The sequence below is a fragment of the Chanodichthys erythropterus genome, chromosome 8 (genome assembly GCF_024489055.1).
Source record: "Chanodichthys erythropterus isolate Z2021 chromosome 8, ASM2448905v1, whole genome shotgun sequence".
In the NCBI taxonomy this organism is placed as follows: Eukaryota; Metazoa; Chordata; class Actinopteri; order Cypriniformes; family Xenocyprididae; genus Chanodichthys; species Chanodichthys erythropterus.
The window spans coordinates 24,813,980-24,832,110 of NC_090228.1; the positions used below are offsets into that span (position 1 = coordinate 24,813,980).

At 37.3% G+C, this 18,131-nt stretch overlaps 1 protein-coding gene across 5 annotated transcripts in view; it reads right to left on the bottom strand.

Moving 5' to 3' along the window:
* The window catches only part of celsr1a (cadherin EGF LAG seven-pass G-type receptor 1a), a 121,130-nt gene that overhangs the window by 13,304 nt on the left and 89,695 nt on the right, over window positions 1–18,131 (bottom strand). For all 5 annotated transcript variants that reach the window (XM_067392397.1, XM_067392398.1, XM_067392395.1 and 2 more), the window contains 11 exons: window positions 12,075–12,195; window positions 11,740–11,923; window positions 11,537–11,638; window positions 7,734–7,828; window positions 7,399–7,608; window positions 5,833–6,016; window positions 5,578–5,721; window positions 3,808–3,988; window positions 3,497–3,664; window positions 3,251–3,377; window positions 620–820 (listed from right to left, as the gene is read on the bottom strand). In XM_067392397.1, coding sequence (XP_067248498.1) covers window positions 620–820; window positions 3,251–3,377; window positions 3,497–3,664; window positions 3,808–3,988; window positions 5,578–5,721; window positions 5,833–6,016; window positions 7,399–7,608; window positions 7,734–7,828; window positions 11,537–11,638; window positions 11,740–11,923; window positions 12,075–12,195 — 1,717 coding nt within the window. The remainder of the gene's footprint in view (window positions 1–619; window positions 821–3,250; window positions 3,378–3,496; window positions 3,665–3,807; window positions 3,989–5,577; window positions 5,722–5,832; window positions 6,017–7,398; window positions 7,609–7,733; window positions 7,829–11,536; window positions 11,639–11,739; window positions 11,924–12,074; window positions 12,196–18,131) is intronic.

Consider the following 18,131-nt stretch of genomic DNA (forward strand, 5'->3'; position numbering starts at 1 on the left):
ATCAAATGACCAAAAATAGTGAACTTCCAATCATAAATACTTATGTGTGGTATTGCAAACATAATTTAATGTATAAAACTACTGGTAAAGCATCTGCAGCATCTATATAAAAATCAGAAGTATCGAAAGCTGTAATCTGATGTAATCCAATGAGTGTCGCCAGGAAGATAGTGTTAAACCACATATAAATGGATTTAGACCATTAAAGCTCTTCTCTTCTCAATGATGGAGTGTCATATACCCAAAATAAAAGCCACCTCAAAGCAATCAGAGCCATTTGTCAAAGAAACCTCAACTCGCAATTATATCCAGCTGTTAATTACAGACTTAAGAAAGTAATTAGTGCAATTTGAGAATGGGGATCTACATTCTGGATATCGCTGAGAGGGAAAACTACAACACAAGACTCTCTCGATGAGAAGACACGAAACCACATTTATGAAAATGCTCACTTGTGATTTAACTTGATGAAAGATCAAACCCATTTAGCCAGTCTTGTAATTTCATGTGGGGTCTTTTGAGTTCCTTCTCACTTTCATTTGACAGTATTTTGCAATATTTCTTCTTTTTAAACTCATGCAGGTTTCACACAGTAATATTCTAAAGAAGAGTTCCTCACCGGATTGTCGGTCTGGTTGATTCCGATGAGGAAGATCAGCTCCGAGAAGAACAAAGCGGCCACCAGGTTCTTGTGGATGCTGTGGAGATTGGAGCGTAGTTTGTGCAGGATTGCCAGCAGGATGAAGGTGAGGAGGAGCGCCAGCAGAGAGACGGATACCGTCGTGTAGGTGACAATCTTCAGGGGAAGAACATCGCCATGCTGACAGAATGAGAGATAAAAGAAAAATGAATAACGGAAAAAAAATAAATGTTTAAAGGGATAGTTCACCCAAAAATTCTGTCATCATTTACTCTTATTTAGGCTTATGTTATTCCAAACCCAAAAGACTCAATCTTCGGAACACAAGATTTGTATTATTCTATGATTTTTGTCCATCCATTGACTATGCAATCAACATTTGAAAGATTCTTAAGGATCATAAAGAGATTGTAAAAGTAATCCATCAAAAGTCTTGCTATTCACATCCATAACTGAGGCCAATGCGCTACACATCTCAATGCATAGCCAACGATATGATACATTAAAGATACATATGAAGCAATGCGATATGACGCAATGAAAAAAAATATGATGCTATGCAATTCAATATGCAGGGCTCTATGAAATACTTGAAATACTCTGTTTTATTTGTATTTTTTACCAAATTCTGTTTTCTGTTTTAATTTTTCTGGATTCCATTTTAATGTTTTAAACAAAAACATGTCTAATCAGTCCCTCCAGAAAAACGCGGACATTTTTTGTGATTGTTGCGGGCTAAAATGCTTGATTTTGCGGCAGGTTTTCTTAAAAAATGCGATGGAATATGCAGGATATTTTTACAATTTTATGCGATGAAATTGCCGGAACTTGCAAAAACCGCAGTTTGATGAAAAACAGAAAAAAATAAAAGGTGATTCCCCCAACACCCTGTTCTCACTAGGCTACTACTTTAACGTAAAGAGTAATTTCCTATTACTTCCAATGATAAGCAAGCATACTAAATCACAGAATATTTAAGTTCTCATTCTGTTTTATTTCAGACCTTAATTAACACATGGCTCAAACTTACAAAACATTGAGTCAAACAAGTCCTGTAGCTTTACAAAAGGAATATGAGTTTGTAGAAAGGCCCTATATAAAATAAACGTATTATTATTAATATCCAACAACTTCTATAAAAATGAATAAATAAAATATTTTTAAAAATGTGTGCTTCTTCCTGCCTGCTTCCGCTGCTGCTTTGCAGATGATGTTCACGTCGTGTAATTACGTCACTTCACAAGGTTCCCATGGCAATAGGGGGAAAATAATGGCGCTTTAGTAGTGTGAAGTAAACACAACATTTTTCAACTTTCTGCTAAGATATATGTGACTTTTTTGCAACGAAAATGCAGGGATTATGAAATCATGCTAGCCCCGCATATATTTTGCTTGCTGAAATCGACAATTTATGCTCCGTATTTGAAAAAATGCGACCCCCGCATAAATATGTGGACTTTGGCTGATTATGCATGAAATCAGGAATCATGTTTTTCTGGAGGGACTGTCTAATTAATTTAATTAATAAAAAGCAACTTTATTAATTCGTTTACAATAATAGGGTCCTATGCATTTTTTTTCCAGAAATTCTGTGCTGTGTATTTTAATTTTTCTGGTAATCAAATGAAGGCATAAAAACTTTGAATCAAATTAAATTAAATAAACCCTTTCATTTTTTTGCAGTTACTGTAAAATTGTGTGATTATTCCTTCAAAACTAAATTCTTAATAATTATTGTACTAGTTGTAGTATTACATTGTCATTAGGAAATACATTATACCATACAATAGTAATACAATAGTTGACTACATAGTACTAGTACTACAATATTAATATGGCTATATTTCTGTTACAAGTTAAACCAAACTTTATTTTGACGGGTTGCTGTGAGGTATTGTGTGTATACGATATGACAATATTTTTTGTGTTGTGATACGTCATATTCACGTAGCAGCAGTGGTGATGAGAGAACGTGCTTGAGAAACAGTTAAGCGAGGAGAAATCAATCTATATTTTAAAATATTGTCACAACTTTTTGGTCACTTTCTAAATAATAAAGGTATTGTGCATCTATTAATAATTTTATAGTTTTTTACCAATGCATTTATGTTAGAACCGATGTATTGCGATACAAATGCCAACTTGTATCCAGCGCACACTTTTTAAATCGATGCATCACATCGTTAACATTTATACCGATGCACCGATTCGAATCGGTGAATCTTACCATCCCTAACAATAAATATACACAGCATTTACCTCTAGCATTTTGAGAGCTGTTGAGTGGATTCTTAAACACCTCTGATTGGCCATTGTGTTCACATGCTCAACAGATACAGAATGTCTATGATTGGCTCCAATGATCAATGCTTCAAAAGCATGCTGTACTTAGACATCTTTGACGCTTTTCACCAAGTGCTTACACGGATACACACGGGTGCATTTGAAAGCAGGCATCTATCAGCAGATCCGTCTATCTGCAGATATATTAGGGATCCGCTGATGTGTGTATCTGTGTAAGTTGGTATTTTTGACAACACTAAATGAATAAATGTATTTTCATTTTTGGTTGAACTATCCTTTTTAGCTATTGGGGCAAGATGGCAGTACCTCTCTCTTGGAGATGTCCATAAGGACAGCAAAGCTGGTCATGTGATTGCACTGGCAGCTGATGTGGGTGTTGTTCCTGGAAATGAGGTCACATCCTTTGGATGACCAGCCGCCCGTGCCACCAACACTGACACACAAAGACATACCAGACAGGCATTAAATAAGCATGTTGACTGATTTTTTTAAATTTTAGTATTATGTTTCAAAATGTAATAGATTATATATAAAGACGGGGTTGTGACTCACGAGATAGAGTGGTTCCAGAACACGCACACAGGTTTGGTTCTCTCCTCCGTCTCGAGAAGGTTGTAGTCCAGTGTGATTGGTCGCTCCAGAGGAATGTGTAATGGCTCGCCTTCACTGTACACAGTTGTGCTTACGATGGGAGTGTTGATGACCGGACGGTTTGGCAGCCTGCGGAAAAAACGGGCATGTTAAATAGATCTTCTGAGCATGGCAACAGTGTTCTGTGTTTGACTGTGGAATGCCAACAAGACTAAATATTTGGACAAGTATTATATAGTCAGATAAGCACTTAAAAAAGTGTCGTTCTGTACCTGAGACTCCGGCGGTCGGGATCGTAGTGTTCTGGCAGGAGCTGGCCCATAGTTTTATAGATGATGACTGCAGCAACAGGAAATGGAGGAAGACTCTCAGCATGCCTTTTCCTTTTGTTTGTAGCCTGATTGTGCTCTTCGTCAGAGCTTCTCTGGGATTCTGGATCATCTGTAGGAGAAACTACCAGAACGAGATATTTATACATAGCCATTTCATAAATGAAAAATTAACAAATTTCACAGTTGAACCAGCTTTCGGCAAACCAATCTGCTGTATTACTGCTTTCAAACTGACCCTTTAACTAGGTCAGTGGTTCCCAAACTTTTTAGCGTGGAGTACCCCCTGAAGGGATTTCCATCCTTCTGCGTACCCCCTCTCTTCCACTTCGACTGCAGTCACACCTTTACCATTAAGGGACAATATTTGCCCCCTAAATTGATTGTCCAGTGCATTTTTTTTAGCTTTATGAATAACTTTATAAAATAAATAATGTTTTAAATAAAAAATGTCTAATGATGGTAAAACTAAGTAAAACTTTTAAATATTAAACTAAAACCGCCAGTAGGTGGCAGCAAGTCATTCATTCAGTAATGAAGCAAGTGGCTGTGAATGAATCATTGACTCTCACGTAGGTCTGGGCGATATATCGCATGCTTTCCTGTAGCTCAGTGGTTAGAGCATGGCACTAGCAATGCCAAGGTCATGGGTTCGATCCCAGGGATTGCACATACTCAGATACAAATGTGTAGTATAATGCAATGTAAGTCGCTTTGGATAAAAGCGTCTGCCAAATGCGTAAATGCATGCGATTGTCACGCGCATTTCGTCAGTAAAGCCGGTTCCCTGATTACCGCAAAATCGCCATCACCTGCTTTCAAAAGGAGCGGCATTTAATAGACAGAACCGTAGATCACTGACAAGCTACGCAATATCGCGTTCATTATCGACGGCGATTCATCTGTGATATGAACGTGATATTGAATGGCTTGTCAGTGATCTACGGCTCTGTCTATTAAATGACGCTCCTTTTGAAAGCAGGTGATGGCGATTTTGCGGTAATCAGGGAACCGGCTTTACTGACGAAATGCGCGTGACAATCGCATGCGATATATCGCCCAGCCCTACTCTCACGATTCGTTCAAAGCCACAGAATTGTTCGCGAAACACAGACGTGTGTTTTAGTTCTGCTGTGGTTTTCGTCAGAACTATTATTTCATTGCAAAATACAGTAAATACTGACAGTACTGTGTTTAAAATTTGCATTTTATTTTTTGACCTGTTGTATAATGATGTCACATTTGCAGTCATGTGGATATTTGGGAACAGTTGCATTCTTGCTCGTTATCATCATTAAATACAAGAACTCACACAAGGTATGTTTTTGTATTGGAGAAAGTTTGAGTCTTAAATCAAAATTAATCCATTATCTGTGTCTATATTTGTTCTTCATGCGAGTAAGCGCTAAATCTCTACTTTTACAAATGTGCATTGTCGAGAACGACAGTAATTTAGCTCGATTTAAGGCAGCAGATTCAGCACGCAATCTATCATTTGCATAATGCTTGTTTTACAGTCTATGGTGGATACAGTCATTTTTGACTGCAAATGATGAGGTAATTTGATTAAATGTACTGGATTTACGACATTTTGGAAGTTAGAATTACATGCTCGATTTTAATATTATTTTAAGGTAGAATTAAATGAACTACTCAGCATTTTGTAAATTTCATAATTTAGTGTCTTTTTGTTACTATAATGCATGTTTTTACCTTTATGATCTGAAGATTTGAAGCTGAATTCCGGGAAAAGAACAGATGACTTAAGGTCTTTGGGACACTCCTGGTCAGTTGTTTGGAAACGAGGGATTTGTACTTCATCTGGATAAATGGCGTCCAGATAATCCACTGCAAAAACTGAAGAGTCAAAGAAAGACTGAGGTTAAGAAGAACTGTATAGTGTTCAAAACAGTGTACTCAGTAATTGGTCTGCACTGCATTTAAATTGATTTAAGCAATGTAACTCACCCATGTTCTCGGTTACAATGATGAAGGGTTTCAGGTAGGTTTTCCTCATGTTCTGAGCCACAGTGTTGGCATATTCCTCAAAGTTTCTCAGCAGATGTGCCGTGCCTCCTTCTGTTCTCTGTATCTGATCCCAGTGCTCTTTATTACTGGCATCCAGTATCGCGCTGCCGGCCTTCACTATGTTCTGAAACATTCAAACACATACTTCAGTGTTTTATGGTAAAATTCGGAAGATTTGAGAGCCATTAGAAGTCTGAATCTGGGCCAAGACAAGACATAATGAATGCGGTCTTAAAACGCATCCTTATCCTAAAACCATGTATCAAGATAAGTACATTCATGTTGCCAGATGTGCTTTAAACACGGGCGTTTTCATTCTCATGACATCAGTCACAACATGCCGTGTTATTTACACTAATCCACTAAACCTCAAAGCTCACAATTTTGGGCTGCCACAGTTGTTGTTTTTTTCAAACACAGCAGACACCAATAGAAAATTGCCCCTAACATCCCATTATTGGTATAGCTATAACCATTGGTAAAAGTGCTTGCATGTGCAAAAGTTGACGTCACATGGTTGCTCAGGTTTTTGCTACAGTATGTGGATGCTAAGGTGTTTTCAGCTCATTGCTGTACAGTTGCTGCAAGGGTGTTCTGAGTGTAAAATACATTTTCATATTTACTGAAAAAGATGTGCCTGGCAAGCATCAGTTACAAGTCAAAAGAGCCCAACCCAAAGTCATTATGATATTTTGGACATTGTGATGTCTGCCATGGGCACTGCCAGTCTAGACAGCTCTTTTAATTATAACGAGACCTTGTTTTATCGCATCACGACATGCCGCATACGCCCGGTGTAGAAACACAAAGGGCCTCATTCATGAAACTTGCGTAAATATATTTGGAGTAATTTGTGCGTACCTTCCTGAAAACTGTACTCCGGATTTACAAACACTTCGTAAACATCAGACTTGATAGTTAAACGTGTGTATGTTAATGAATTCCAATTATTCGTAAATAGGGTCCGTGTGAACGCTCATTCACAATTAGCATAATCTCCACCTATGAATTACAACTGTCAATTACGTGTCCAGGAACACGGTGGAATCTTATGGACTCCCTTTTCAAGTTTGGCTTCATTATATTGCAGAAATACAAAAGAGTCTAATAGCCCACATACCTAACAATAAATATTCAATTTTCATGGAAGAGGTGTTAATTTTTTTTCGTACCAATTAACCATTTTGAAACTACGAACATTTTCATGAATCTGAAAATTTACGCCAGAACGGCTTTATGGACGATTTACACAAAAATTCGTTCTGCTCGTGTGTCATGAATGAGGCCCACTGTTTGAAAAATCATCTCTCCTCAATACGTTTCATTTGATGTATAATACATGTAGCAAAAACAGTGTGGGAGAGTGAAGTTAGTTGGGTTTGTTCAGATATGTAACCCAATGTGAGCAATAGTAACAGTGATGCTTGTCTTAATCATCACTAATAAGTATTAGAACTGAAGCAGATTATGTTGAGAGAACAGTAGAGATGAAGGAGTAAATCCAACCTCGTTAAATTTGGCGTCACGCATGGCGGCCAGGTTAAAGCCCTGTTGCTGGCTCTCATAGTGTAGGATCCAGGAAATGAGCTGGTAGGTTGTCTTTATATCGTTGCCATAGAAGGAGCTGGTCTGGTCAGTGGCGTTCTGTAACATGCGAGCGATGTCCTTTGATTTCTGCCCATCCATTGTGGATTCATTACGATGCAACTCCTCATTCTGACCAAAAGAGGTGGGATATGAACAAGAGAAAGGGAGATTAAGGAGCTTTTTCCATAATGGCCACAATAATATGAACTTTTCAGTTATAATTGATGTATTATTATTAAAACAGCTAGATGTACCAGTTTTTTGAGGTGGGAGAATGTGATGGTGGTACAGTTGAAGAGTTCAGGGGGCAGCCAGCCTTTCTCATCATTGCAGTGTCTGACAGCAGTGCCTAAAGTCAGTAAAAAAACTATATGATTAATAATATCACAAATAAAATACATTTTAATAAAAAATACATTACAAAAATATTAAATGCTTTTACTGAAAGTACAGTTTCAGAAGTTTCTCAAACCAAGACCTCGTTCCAACAAGCACTTTGGTAAATGTGTCTTTATACAAGCATTGCCAAGCCATGTCCCTCAATACTTTGTGTTTGCCAACCAGCTCTCTCAAGAGACAAGGCCTCATTAACATTCGGTTACCCGACCAATGAAAAGATCTAACTGCATAGTTCTGCCAATGAGAGTTCTTTGTTAACAGGGCTGGGTAATGTCAAAAGGGGGGTGGAGGGGGAGGGTTCCCAGTGCCAACTGACAGAAAACCACTGAAAACACTGGTATTTTCACATTTTCACAAGATTCAGACTATTATTTCCCTTCAATGTCTATTTAATTTTTTTATGGAATGGTTTCAGGCTGTCAAATGGTAAAACTCCAAGAAATGTCATAATATTCATGATTCAAAAATGTATGTAATTAAAAATATATATTCGGAAGATTATTTTTTATTTTTGTACACTCTATACACTAACATTTGCTTTAAAAAAATAAATATATATATATATATACAGTACAGTCCAAAAGTTTGGAACCACTAAGATTTTTAATGTCTTTAAAAGAAGTTTCGTCTGCTCACCAAGGCATCATTTATTTAATTAAAAATACAGTAAAAACAGTTATATTGTGAAATATTATTACAATTTAAAATAACTGTTTTCTATTTGAATATATTTCACAAAGTAATGTATTCCTGTGATGCAAAGCTGAATTTTCAGCATCATTACTCCAGTCTTCAGTGTCACATGATCCTTCAGAAATCATTCTAATAAGCTGATCTGCTGCTCAAGAAACATTTAATGTGTAAAATTGTACAAAATATTTGTGTACAGTATTTTTTTTCAGGATTATTTGATGAATAGAAAGTTCAAAAGAACAGTGTTTATCTGAAATCTAATCTTTTGTAACATTATAAATGTCTTTACTGCCACTTTTGATTGATTTAATGCATCCTTGCTGAATAAAAGTATTAATTTCTTTCATTTCTTTTCAAAAAAATAAAAATAAAAATTCTTACTGACCCCAAACTTTTGAACGGTAGTGTATAATGTTACAGAAGCTTTGTATTTCAGATAAATGCTGTTCTTTTGAACTTTCTATTCATCAAGGAATCCTGAAAAAAAAAAAAAAGTACACAACTGTTTTCAACATTGAAAATAATCATAAATGTTTATTGAGCAGCAAATCAGCATATTACAATGATTTCTGAAGGATCATGTGACACTGAAGACTGGAGTAACGATGCTGAAAATTCAGCTTTGATAAAAGGAATAAATTACTTTGTCAAATATATTTAAATAGTACACAGTTATTTTAAATTGTAATAATATTTCACAATATTACTAATAATTAAATAAATGTAGCCTTGGTGAGGAGACGAAACTTCTTTTAAAAACATTAAAAATCTTAGTGGTTCCAAACTTTTGGACTGTACTGTATATATATACACACACACACACACATATACAGTATATGACATTATTTATGATATATACAGTCAAACCAAAAATTATTCAGACACTAGATATAATTTTTGATATATTTTTACTAGTGGGTGCAGGACACTATAGTTCATTTATGTAAATGAAGATAGCAAAATAAAGTAAATTTGACATATGATTCCAAAAAAATCTTCATACAGTGGACCAGTAAAACTGATAAACATTTGGGACCAAAAATTATTCAGACACTTTGACCTCACCATGTTTTGCTTAAGTGTTATCTGACATAATTAAGATTTTTCTTTTTTTTGACACAGTTTACCTCTGAGATCTTGTCATATTTTATTACCATTTTTTAAACTATAGTGAATAAACTGTAATAATGAATGAAATGTTCAAGGTGTCTGAATAATTTAATAATGACTGTATATCTACAATGCCAAGGTCATGAGATTGATTCCCAGGAAATAAACTGATTTTTACCTGGAATGCAAAGTAAGTCACTTTGGAAAAATGTATCTGCCGAATGTAAGTGTGTGTGTGTGTGTGTGTGTGTGTGTGTGTGTGTGTGTGTGTGTGTGTGTGTGTGTGTGTGTGTGTGTGTGTGTGTGTGTGTGTGTGTGTGTGTGTGTATTATATATATATATATATATATATATATATATATATATATATATATATAAATATGCAGCATCTCATGAAAGTGAGTACACCCTTCACATTTCACAAAGCCACATGTGTCCTATTAATCATGTTTATGTTTTTTTCTGCTTGATAGGACCATACAAATTTGCATATCTTGTACTAGAGCAGTTATAATTTGGTGCTTTGAGTACAATCCTCTCATACTGATCACTGGATGTTCAACATGGCACCTCGTGGCAAAGAACTCTCTGAGGATTTGAGAATTAGAATTGTTGCTCTCCACAAAGATGGCCTAGGCTATAAGAAGATCGGTAACACCATGAAACTGAGTTACGACACAGTGGCCAGGGTCATACAGAGGTTTTCCAAGACGGGTTCCATTCGGAACAGGCCTCGCAAGGGTCGATCAAAGAAGTTGAGTCCTCGTGCTGTGCGTCAGGTGCAGAAGCTGGCTTGAAAAAAACAGACGCATGAATGCTGCCAGCAATGCTTTAGAGGTTGCAGAAGCGGGAGGTCAGTGCTCAGACCATACGCCGCACATTGCAACAAGTCTGTTTGCATGGCTGTCTGTCATCCCAGAAAGAAGTCTCGTCTGAAGCTGGCTCACAAAAAAAGCCCGCAAACAGTTTGCTGAAGACAACCTGTCCAAGAGTATGAATTACTGGAACCATGTCCTGTGGTCTGATGAGACTAAGATAAACTTATTTGACTCAGATGGTGTCCAGCATGTGTGGCGACACAGTGGTGAGAAGTACCAAGAAAATTGTATCTTGCCTACAGTCAAGCATGGTGGTGGTAGCACCATAGTCTGGGGCTGCATGAGTACTGCTGGGACTGGGAAACTGCGCTTCACATGGATTCCAACATGTACTGTGACATTCTGAAGCAGAACATGATGCCACCCCTTCAGAAACTGGGCCGAACGGCAGTTTTCCAACATGATAGCGACCCCAAACACACCGCCAAGACGACAACTGCCTTGCTGATGAAGCTGAAGGTGATGGTGTGGCCAAGTATGTCTCCAGACCTGAACCCTATTGAGCACCTGTGGGGCATCCTCAAGTGGAAGGTGGAGAAGCGCCATGTGTCTAACATCCAGCAGCTCTGTGATGTCATTATGGAGAAGTGGAAGAGGATCCCAGCAACAACCTGTGCAGCTCTGGTGAATTCCATGCCCAGGAGGATTGAGGCAGTGCTAGATAACAGTGGTGCTCACACAAAATAGTGACACTTTGGACACAGTTTTAACATGTTCACTTAGGGAGTACTCACTTTTAGACAATAATGGCTGTATGTTGAGTTATTTTTAGAGGACAGTAAATCTGTACTACTATACAAGCAGCACATTGACTACTCTAAAATATATACAAGTTTCATTTCTATAGTATTGTCTCTTGAGAAGATATACTAAAATGGTTGCTGAAATGTGAGGGGTGTACTCACTTTTGTAAGATACTGTATGTATTTAGATAGTCATTGTCAATTCATCACAGTAACAAGGCTAGCAGCACTCACCAATAGATCCCTTGGGGCAATTCATGGCAACTGGACGTCCAAAACTGGTCCTGGGCCACCAAATTCCAGCATCAAAGGCTTTTGGGCAGCCCTCATACACAACTGAAGGGTAAAAGATATGGAACACTTAGAACTTCATTAGCGTAGATACACTTTACCACATTTGTTTTAAACTCAAAGTGGGAAACTCTAAGAGTACGTACCCTCACAGCCCGTGCTGGTTACTTCAGAGAAGGGGTTGTCACAGCGGTTGCACTGGCGTCCAATCACACCCGCCTTGCAGGGACACTGACCCGTCTCTGGGTCGCAGGTGCGTGAATTGGCGCCCAAATGGAAGCAGTCACAGGGGAAACAGGTGTTGCTGTCTTTCGGTCGATAGTAGTTGTCCTGCGTGAAAGAGGTACTTTGTAACGATAGTCAAGGGACGTTTTATGACATTATGAAATTTTGTTACATTGGACAGCAAACATAAAGTCCAGACTGAAAGGCTCAGACCAGTTTGGGTACATTTTGTAAAAAGAAAATCTCATCTTCATACCTTGCAGCGACATTCTCCAGTAGTCTTGTTGCAGTCAGGGTTGAAGCCTTTGCTGACATCACAGTCGCAAGGACCGCACATGGGGCTGCCCCACCATCCACGAGGACATGGTTTCTCCACCCTGTGTGCAGAAAAGACATTCTTTTACAGTGGGGTACAAAAAGTCTGAGACCGCTAATGAAAATGCATTCATTCTTTTGTAACATGGTAAAATGTTTTTCATTACAAGTTATATTATCGGAATAACAATTTGGGTGAAAAGTTAAAGGGTTAGTTCACCAAAAAATGACAATAAAGTCATTTATTACTCACCCTCATGCCATATTTTTGGTGCGCCAAAAAAACAAAATAACGACTTACTTAGTGATGGCCAATTTCAAAACACTGCTTCGGAGCGTTATGAATCAGCGTGTTGAATCATGACCGCGTGTCAAATCGCCAAACTGCTGAAATCATGTGACTCTGGAGCTCTGAACCGCTGATTCGACACGCTGATTCATAACACACCGAAGCTTCCTGAAGCAGTGTTTTGAAATCGGCCATCACTATATAAGTCTTTATTTTGTTTTTTTGGTGCACCAAAAATATTCTTGTTGCTTTATAATATTAATATTGAACCACTGTACTCACATGGACTGATTTAAATAAGTTTTTAGTACCTTTATGGATCTTGAGAGAAGAAATGTCATTGCTGGCTATGCACGGAGCCATCGGATTTCAACAAAAATATCTTAATTTGCGTTCCGAAGATTAACGAAGGTTTTACGACATGAGGGTGAGTAATAAATGACATTATTTTCTTTTTTGTGTGAACTAACCCTTTAAACTAAAAAAAAAAAATTGTGAGGACCTATTCTGCAGAAATGTTTCTCCTTCATTTTATGCCTAATTTTACTTTGTATTACATTTTCAAAATCCAGCAGCCAATGAGATTGCTTGCTCAACATTTAAATACTGTGGTTTGTTGTAAGATAGTACTGAAGCAGTTCCTCTGAACCCCTCCACCTCCTCCAGCTCAAATTTGAATATACTGCATTTTTTTGAACAGTTTAAGTTTTCCAAATGTGTGTGTTTTTTTAAGTGACATAATTGACAAAGGTTATAAACTGTAACCTGCATCATCTCAACACTCTCACACTCACAGCACCAATGCATCAAAGCAGATCAACCATCAAGTAAAACCCTTTCCATCAATCACTGGCAGGATTTGTCATGGTGCAGGGATCAAAAGATTAGATGTGCAGGTTGGCAGACTTCAGACGATAAGTAATAACACAACACTGAAGACGGGAAAATGATGAGAAACAGGCTTGTGCTTGTTTGTACAAGAAAAAAAATCGACCAACTGTCCAAGTAAACAAATTTTATCATCATTTTCTTGGGTGGCCAAGGACTTTTCTACAGGTGTATGTTTATCCTGCGCTTTACACATAAAGCAGGCGATTTAGAAAAACCACAGTTACCAAACATACTCTAAAACTTTGGTGGGTCAGCAGGGGAAAACAATGCAAAATGCAATGAACTATATAATCATGCATAACTGGAATAGCAAAATAAAGAGGCTTATCAGCTTATAAATAAGAGGAGAAATGCTTGCCATATTCAGTGTTGTTGACGTTAAAGATCAAAGTCAGTGTATTTAATGCAAATTAATCTGTTACTTGGTAGAGGCTATAGGCAAATTAAGCTAAATTGGACAAGCCTGAGCCATGTTAATAATTTAGCATATTGGTGTGCTTTCATGGTAACATTAAAGGTGCCCTAGAATTGAAAATTGAATTTACCTTGGCATAGTTGAATAACAAGAGTTCAGTACTTGGAAATGACATACAGTGAGTCTCAAACACCATTGTTTCCTCCTTCTTATATAAATCTAATTTGTTTAAAAGACCTCAGAAGAAGAGGCGAATCTCATACGTTTGTTAACATCATAACATCTGTTACGTAACAGTCGGGATCATTAATATGTACGCCCCTAATATTTGCATATGCCACCCCATGTTCAAGGCATTAGACAAGCCAGTATTAACGTCTGGATCTGTGCACAGCTGAATCAACAGACTTTATGCAGGTAAGCAAGCAAGAACAATAGCGAAAAATGGCTAAAGTCTGACATGATTCATGATAACATGATATTTTTAGTGATATTTGTAAATTGTCTTTCTAAATGTTTTGTTAGCATGTTACTAATGTACTGTTAAATGTGGTTAAAGTTACCATCGTTTCTTACTGTATTCACAGGGACAAGAGTGGTCGTTATTTTCATTATTAAACACTTGCAGTCTGTATAATTCATAAACAACTTCATTCTTTATAAATCTCTCCAACAGAGTGTAATTTTAGCTTAAGCTCATTAGCCATGGAGCATAGCCTCAAACTCATTCAGAATCAAATGTAAACATCCAAATAAATACCATACTTGCATAATCGGTTATGCTGCATGACGAACACTTTGTAAAGATCCATTTTGAGGGTTATATTAGCTGTGTGAACTTTGTTTAAATGCTGTTTAAGGCAGTCGCGAGCCCGGGTGGTGTGGGGCACGAGCATTTAAAGGGGACACGCACAGAATCAGCGCATATTTAATTATGCCCAAAAATAGGCAGTTAAAAAAATGAATTAAAAAAAATCTATGGGGTATTTTGAACTGAAACTTCACAGACACATTCAGGAGACACCTTAGACTTATGTTACATCTTGTGAAAAAGCATTCTATGGCACCTTTAAATTTACATTTTCAATCATTTTATTTACTTTTCTTTACTATAAATGTTTGGTATTGTGTTGGGTTGCACTATACTACACGGGACCACCATTTGCAATTTGTCAAGTGTGTGCTATTATGTGTGCTAATGTTATAGTTCAAAGATGTAAGCAAAATGTTTTATTGCTAAATTCTGTGCTGAAAAGAAACTCAATAGTGCCCAGAAGAAGGTCAGGTGGAGGTCAGAACATTTCCATTGTTGACTTATTTCAGGACACTGAGGGTGAGGAAACATTCCTTCTCTGCAATTCTCTCCTTAAAAAGTGCAGACTGCAGGGCCGCATGGTGCTTATTAACTCAGCATCAGGTGCTAGCAGCGTGTTTGGGTCTTAATCTAATAGAGGACAGTCATGTCAACAGAGAGAGAGGAAGCACAGACAAAGACGTCCCATTTGTGACTGCTGAGACAGGAATTCATTGCTGATCAGAGGCTTTAGCAGATTAAATATGAAAATAAAAGGAAAGGTAACAATTCCGCAGATCTTGTGCAGACTTGTGACAGGGTGTATTGTGTTGTTTTCCCTCACATTGTGGAGAAGAGCCAACAGAGTGACAGACACACCCATACCCATACACACGCACACACACAAACCACTGAAATGAAGATGACTTCCATAATGCAAATCATTTAAACTGCACGAATTCACGATATTCAAATTGTCGCTAAAAACAGTTTTGCGCTACTCTAAGAAATGCAATACTTCAGAAATCTCAATGTGTTACAGTGCAAAAAAACTGTTACGGTGTAAAAACTCATTGCAGTGTGTCAATTCCATTCAGAATGTAACAGCTTAATATCCATCCTGAAGTGACGTAAGCTATAATGTACGGTCAGCCGGTCATTATCGCAGTATAAACCCTGATTAGGTTGTCAAAACCCTGAAATGTGCCATGCAAGATCTATTAGTAGACAGGACTGCATAATATTATTGACCAGTTCAAACACTAACAAAAGGTTTGACTAGCAACCCAGCTAACAAAAATAGATTTTTTAAAAAAAGAACATTTTGATTATGTTCCCATTAAGTTTTGGAATTTTTTTCTTAATGTTCTCAGAACGTTCATATTGTGCATTTTAAAAAACAGTTTTCTTGTTTATGTGATGGTTAGTGAAAACATTAAGGAAACATTCCTTTCATTTCTTATCATTTTACAATGTTTTGAAACAAGTAGTAAGTAGAAATGTTTCATGTAATAACATTTTGAGAGCACTATTAAAGACCAGATAACTATGAACGAACATTCTATTAAAGTTACTGGAAGAACATTTGTTCATAACTTTGAGAGAACCTTGCCAGAACGTTAGCCAAAGTTCTGAGAAGGTTTCCTGTTAGATGGGAAGACTTCCCTACAAAAACCAACCTTGTCTGACATACTACACTACAGGGTTGCTAGGTTTTCACAACAAAACCTGCCCAATTGCTACTCAAAACTAGCCCAAATCTAGCCCAATCACTTTCCTGGGGGTAAAATCCACATTTTTGTCATGCTTCCCCAGGTAAAATTCACATTCCAAGGGCTAAATATGATGTTATTTGGAGTCGCTTCAAACCGCAGACATGAAAAACAACCCGTGGTAAAAGTAGCCCAAACTTGGCAACACTGCTACACTAGTCGATCAGTTTCATTGCTATTGCTACTAGTCCTCTGGTCCAGAGTTGCTTAACCATTCCATTCCGTGCTGATCCGGCTCAGCCGGTATGGATTTATTTTCTACAGTGGGACTGATAATGGAGCTCTTTGGAATGTAATACAAATGCACCAGTCGTTGCCTTGGTAATGCAAGAGTTTATGTGATGTAAATAACAACCGCATTATGGAGGATGGTCAGATATTTCTTTTAATTTTTATTATTAACTTGCATTAACTCGCTCAAACAGAGAAACTAGTAGCCAGGCAACAGATAAGTCACTGATCCTGAGTGGCGACATCACTACACGCATTCTACCAGCATGGTTCAGCACAGTTAGCTAACTGCGCTGAGAATTCCAGGCTGAGAACGGTTTTTAAGCATGCCATGCTGTACCAGGCTCAAGCGGAAATATAACCGGAACTGTTCCTCACCATTCTTAGAATCATTTGACCTTTTAACTCGGTTAAAGAGACCAGTTTAGTCTGCCATAATAAGTTTAAAGATATTGCTCACTCAAAAATAAAAATTCTGTCATCATTAACTCATCCACATAACATTCTAAAAACAAACTGAAAGTTGACACAAGCTTCAAAGGATCATAAAGTCATCATAAAAGTAATCCATATTAATCAAGCGGTTTAATCTAAATTCTTCTGAAGAGACCAGTGGCGGAGCCAGGATTTTTTCGTAGGGGTGGCCAGGCAGGGGCCAGCAACCAGTCAGGGGTAGCACAGAAATCTTCATTATCTAAATGTAAAAATTAGGACTGTGCCTACAACACAACTGAATCCAGTTCATTTTTTAACTGTAATTGAGATCATGGAATACTGAGTGAATTTGACCTTTTTTTTCTTCTTCTTTTTATGAATCATTCCTCACTTGCAGGCAATAAAGGGGCTCATACTATAGCTAAATTTCAACTTGTTCAGTCACTTCTGGTTCTCAGAGCCCCCAATAGCTTGTTCATTTCCATGGATGAGACAGATAACTACATACTGTAGTTCAAAGATTATTCAACATTCATTGAATTTTATGTAATGAACTCTTCAACAATTCTGAGTTTGTCTGTTTCAAAAAGTAACCAAAAACACAAAATGTTTAACTATTGTCAAAAGAAATAATTGCAACACTTCAATCATACTTAAAATTAACTAAGTGTTCTCTTTTGAATTCCCATTTGCTGATGTGGAAGTCAACAGCACATAAATGCCAGAATGTAAAATTAATTATGCATTTTTATTCGTACTTTATAAATTAACGCAAAATTAGTATCTTCTAGTACAAATGCACAGTTCTCACATTTATTTATGCATAAAAAAATACATACACAGCAGAATATTTTAGTCCAGAGACATGTGACGCATATATAGGCCTACATGCATGCAATTTTAACGTAGCTTTAATCGCCTTTTTTGGTTATTTCATGACTTAATAGATGACAGAACTACGACGTTGCATTTATAGTGAGTAATATACATAGACTGTAAAAAATATACAGCGCGCCATTTTTTGCGCGTGATTCAAAAGTGCGAGAAACAATTACGTAAGCTATAGTTGTATATAATTGGCACCTGTATCGTTTCTGCGCGCGTTTGACTTGCGCCTGCTGGAGTTGGAGTGTGCGTCTGAAAAGTCTCCCGTTTTTTGTGGTCATAAAGAG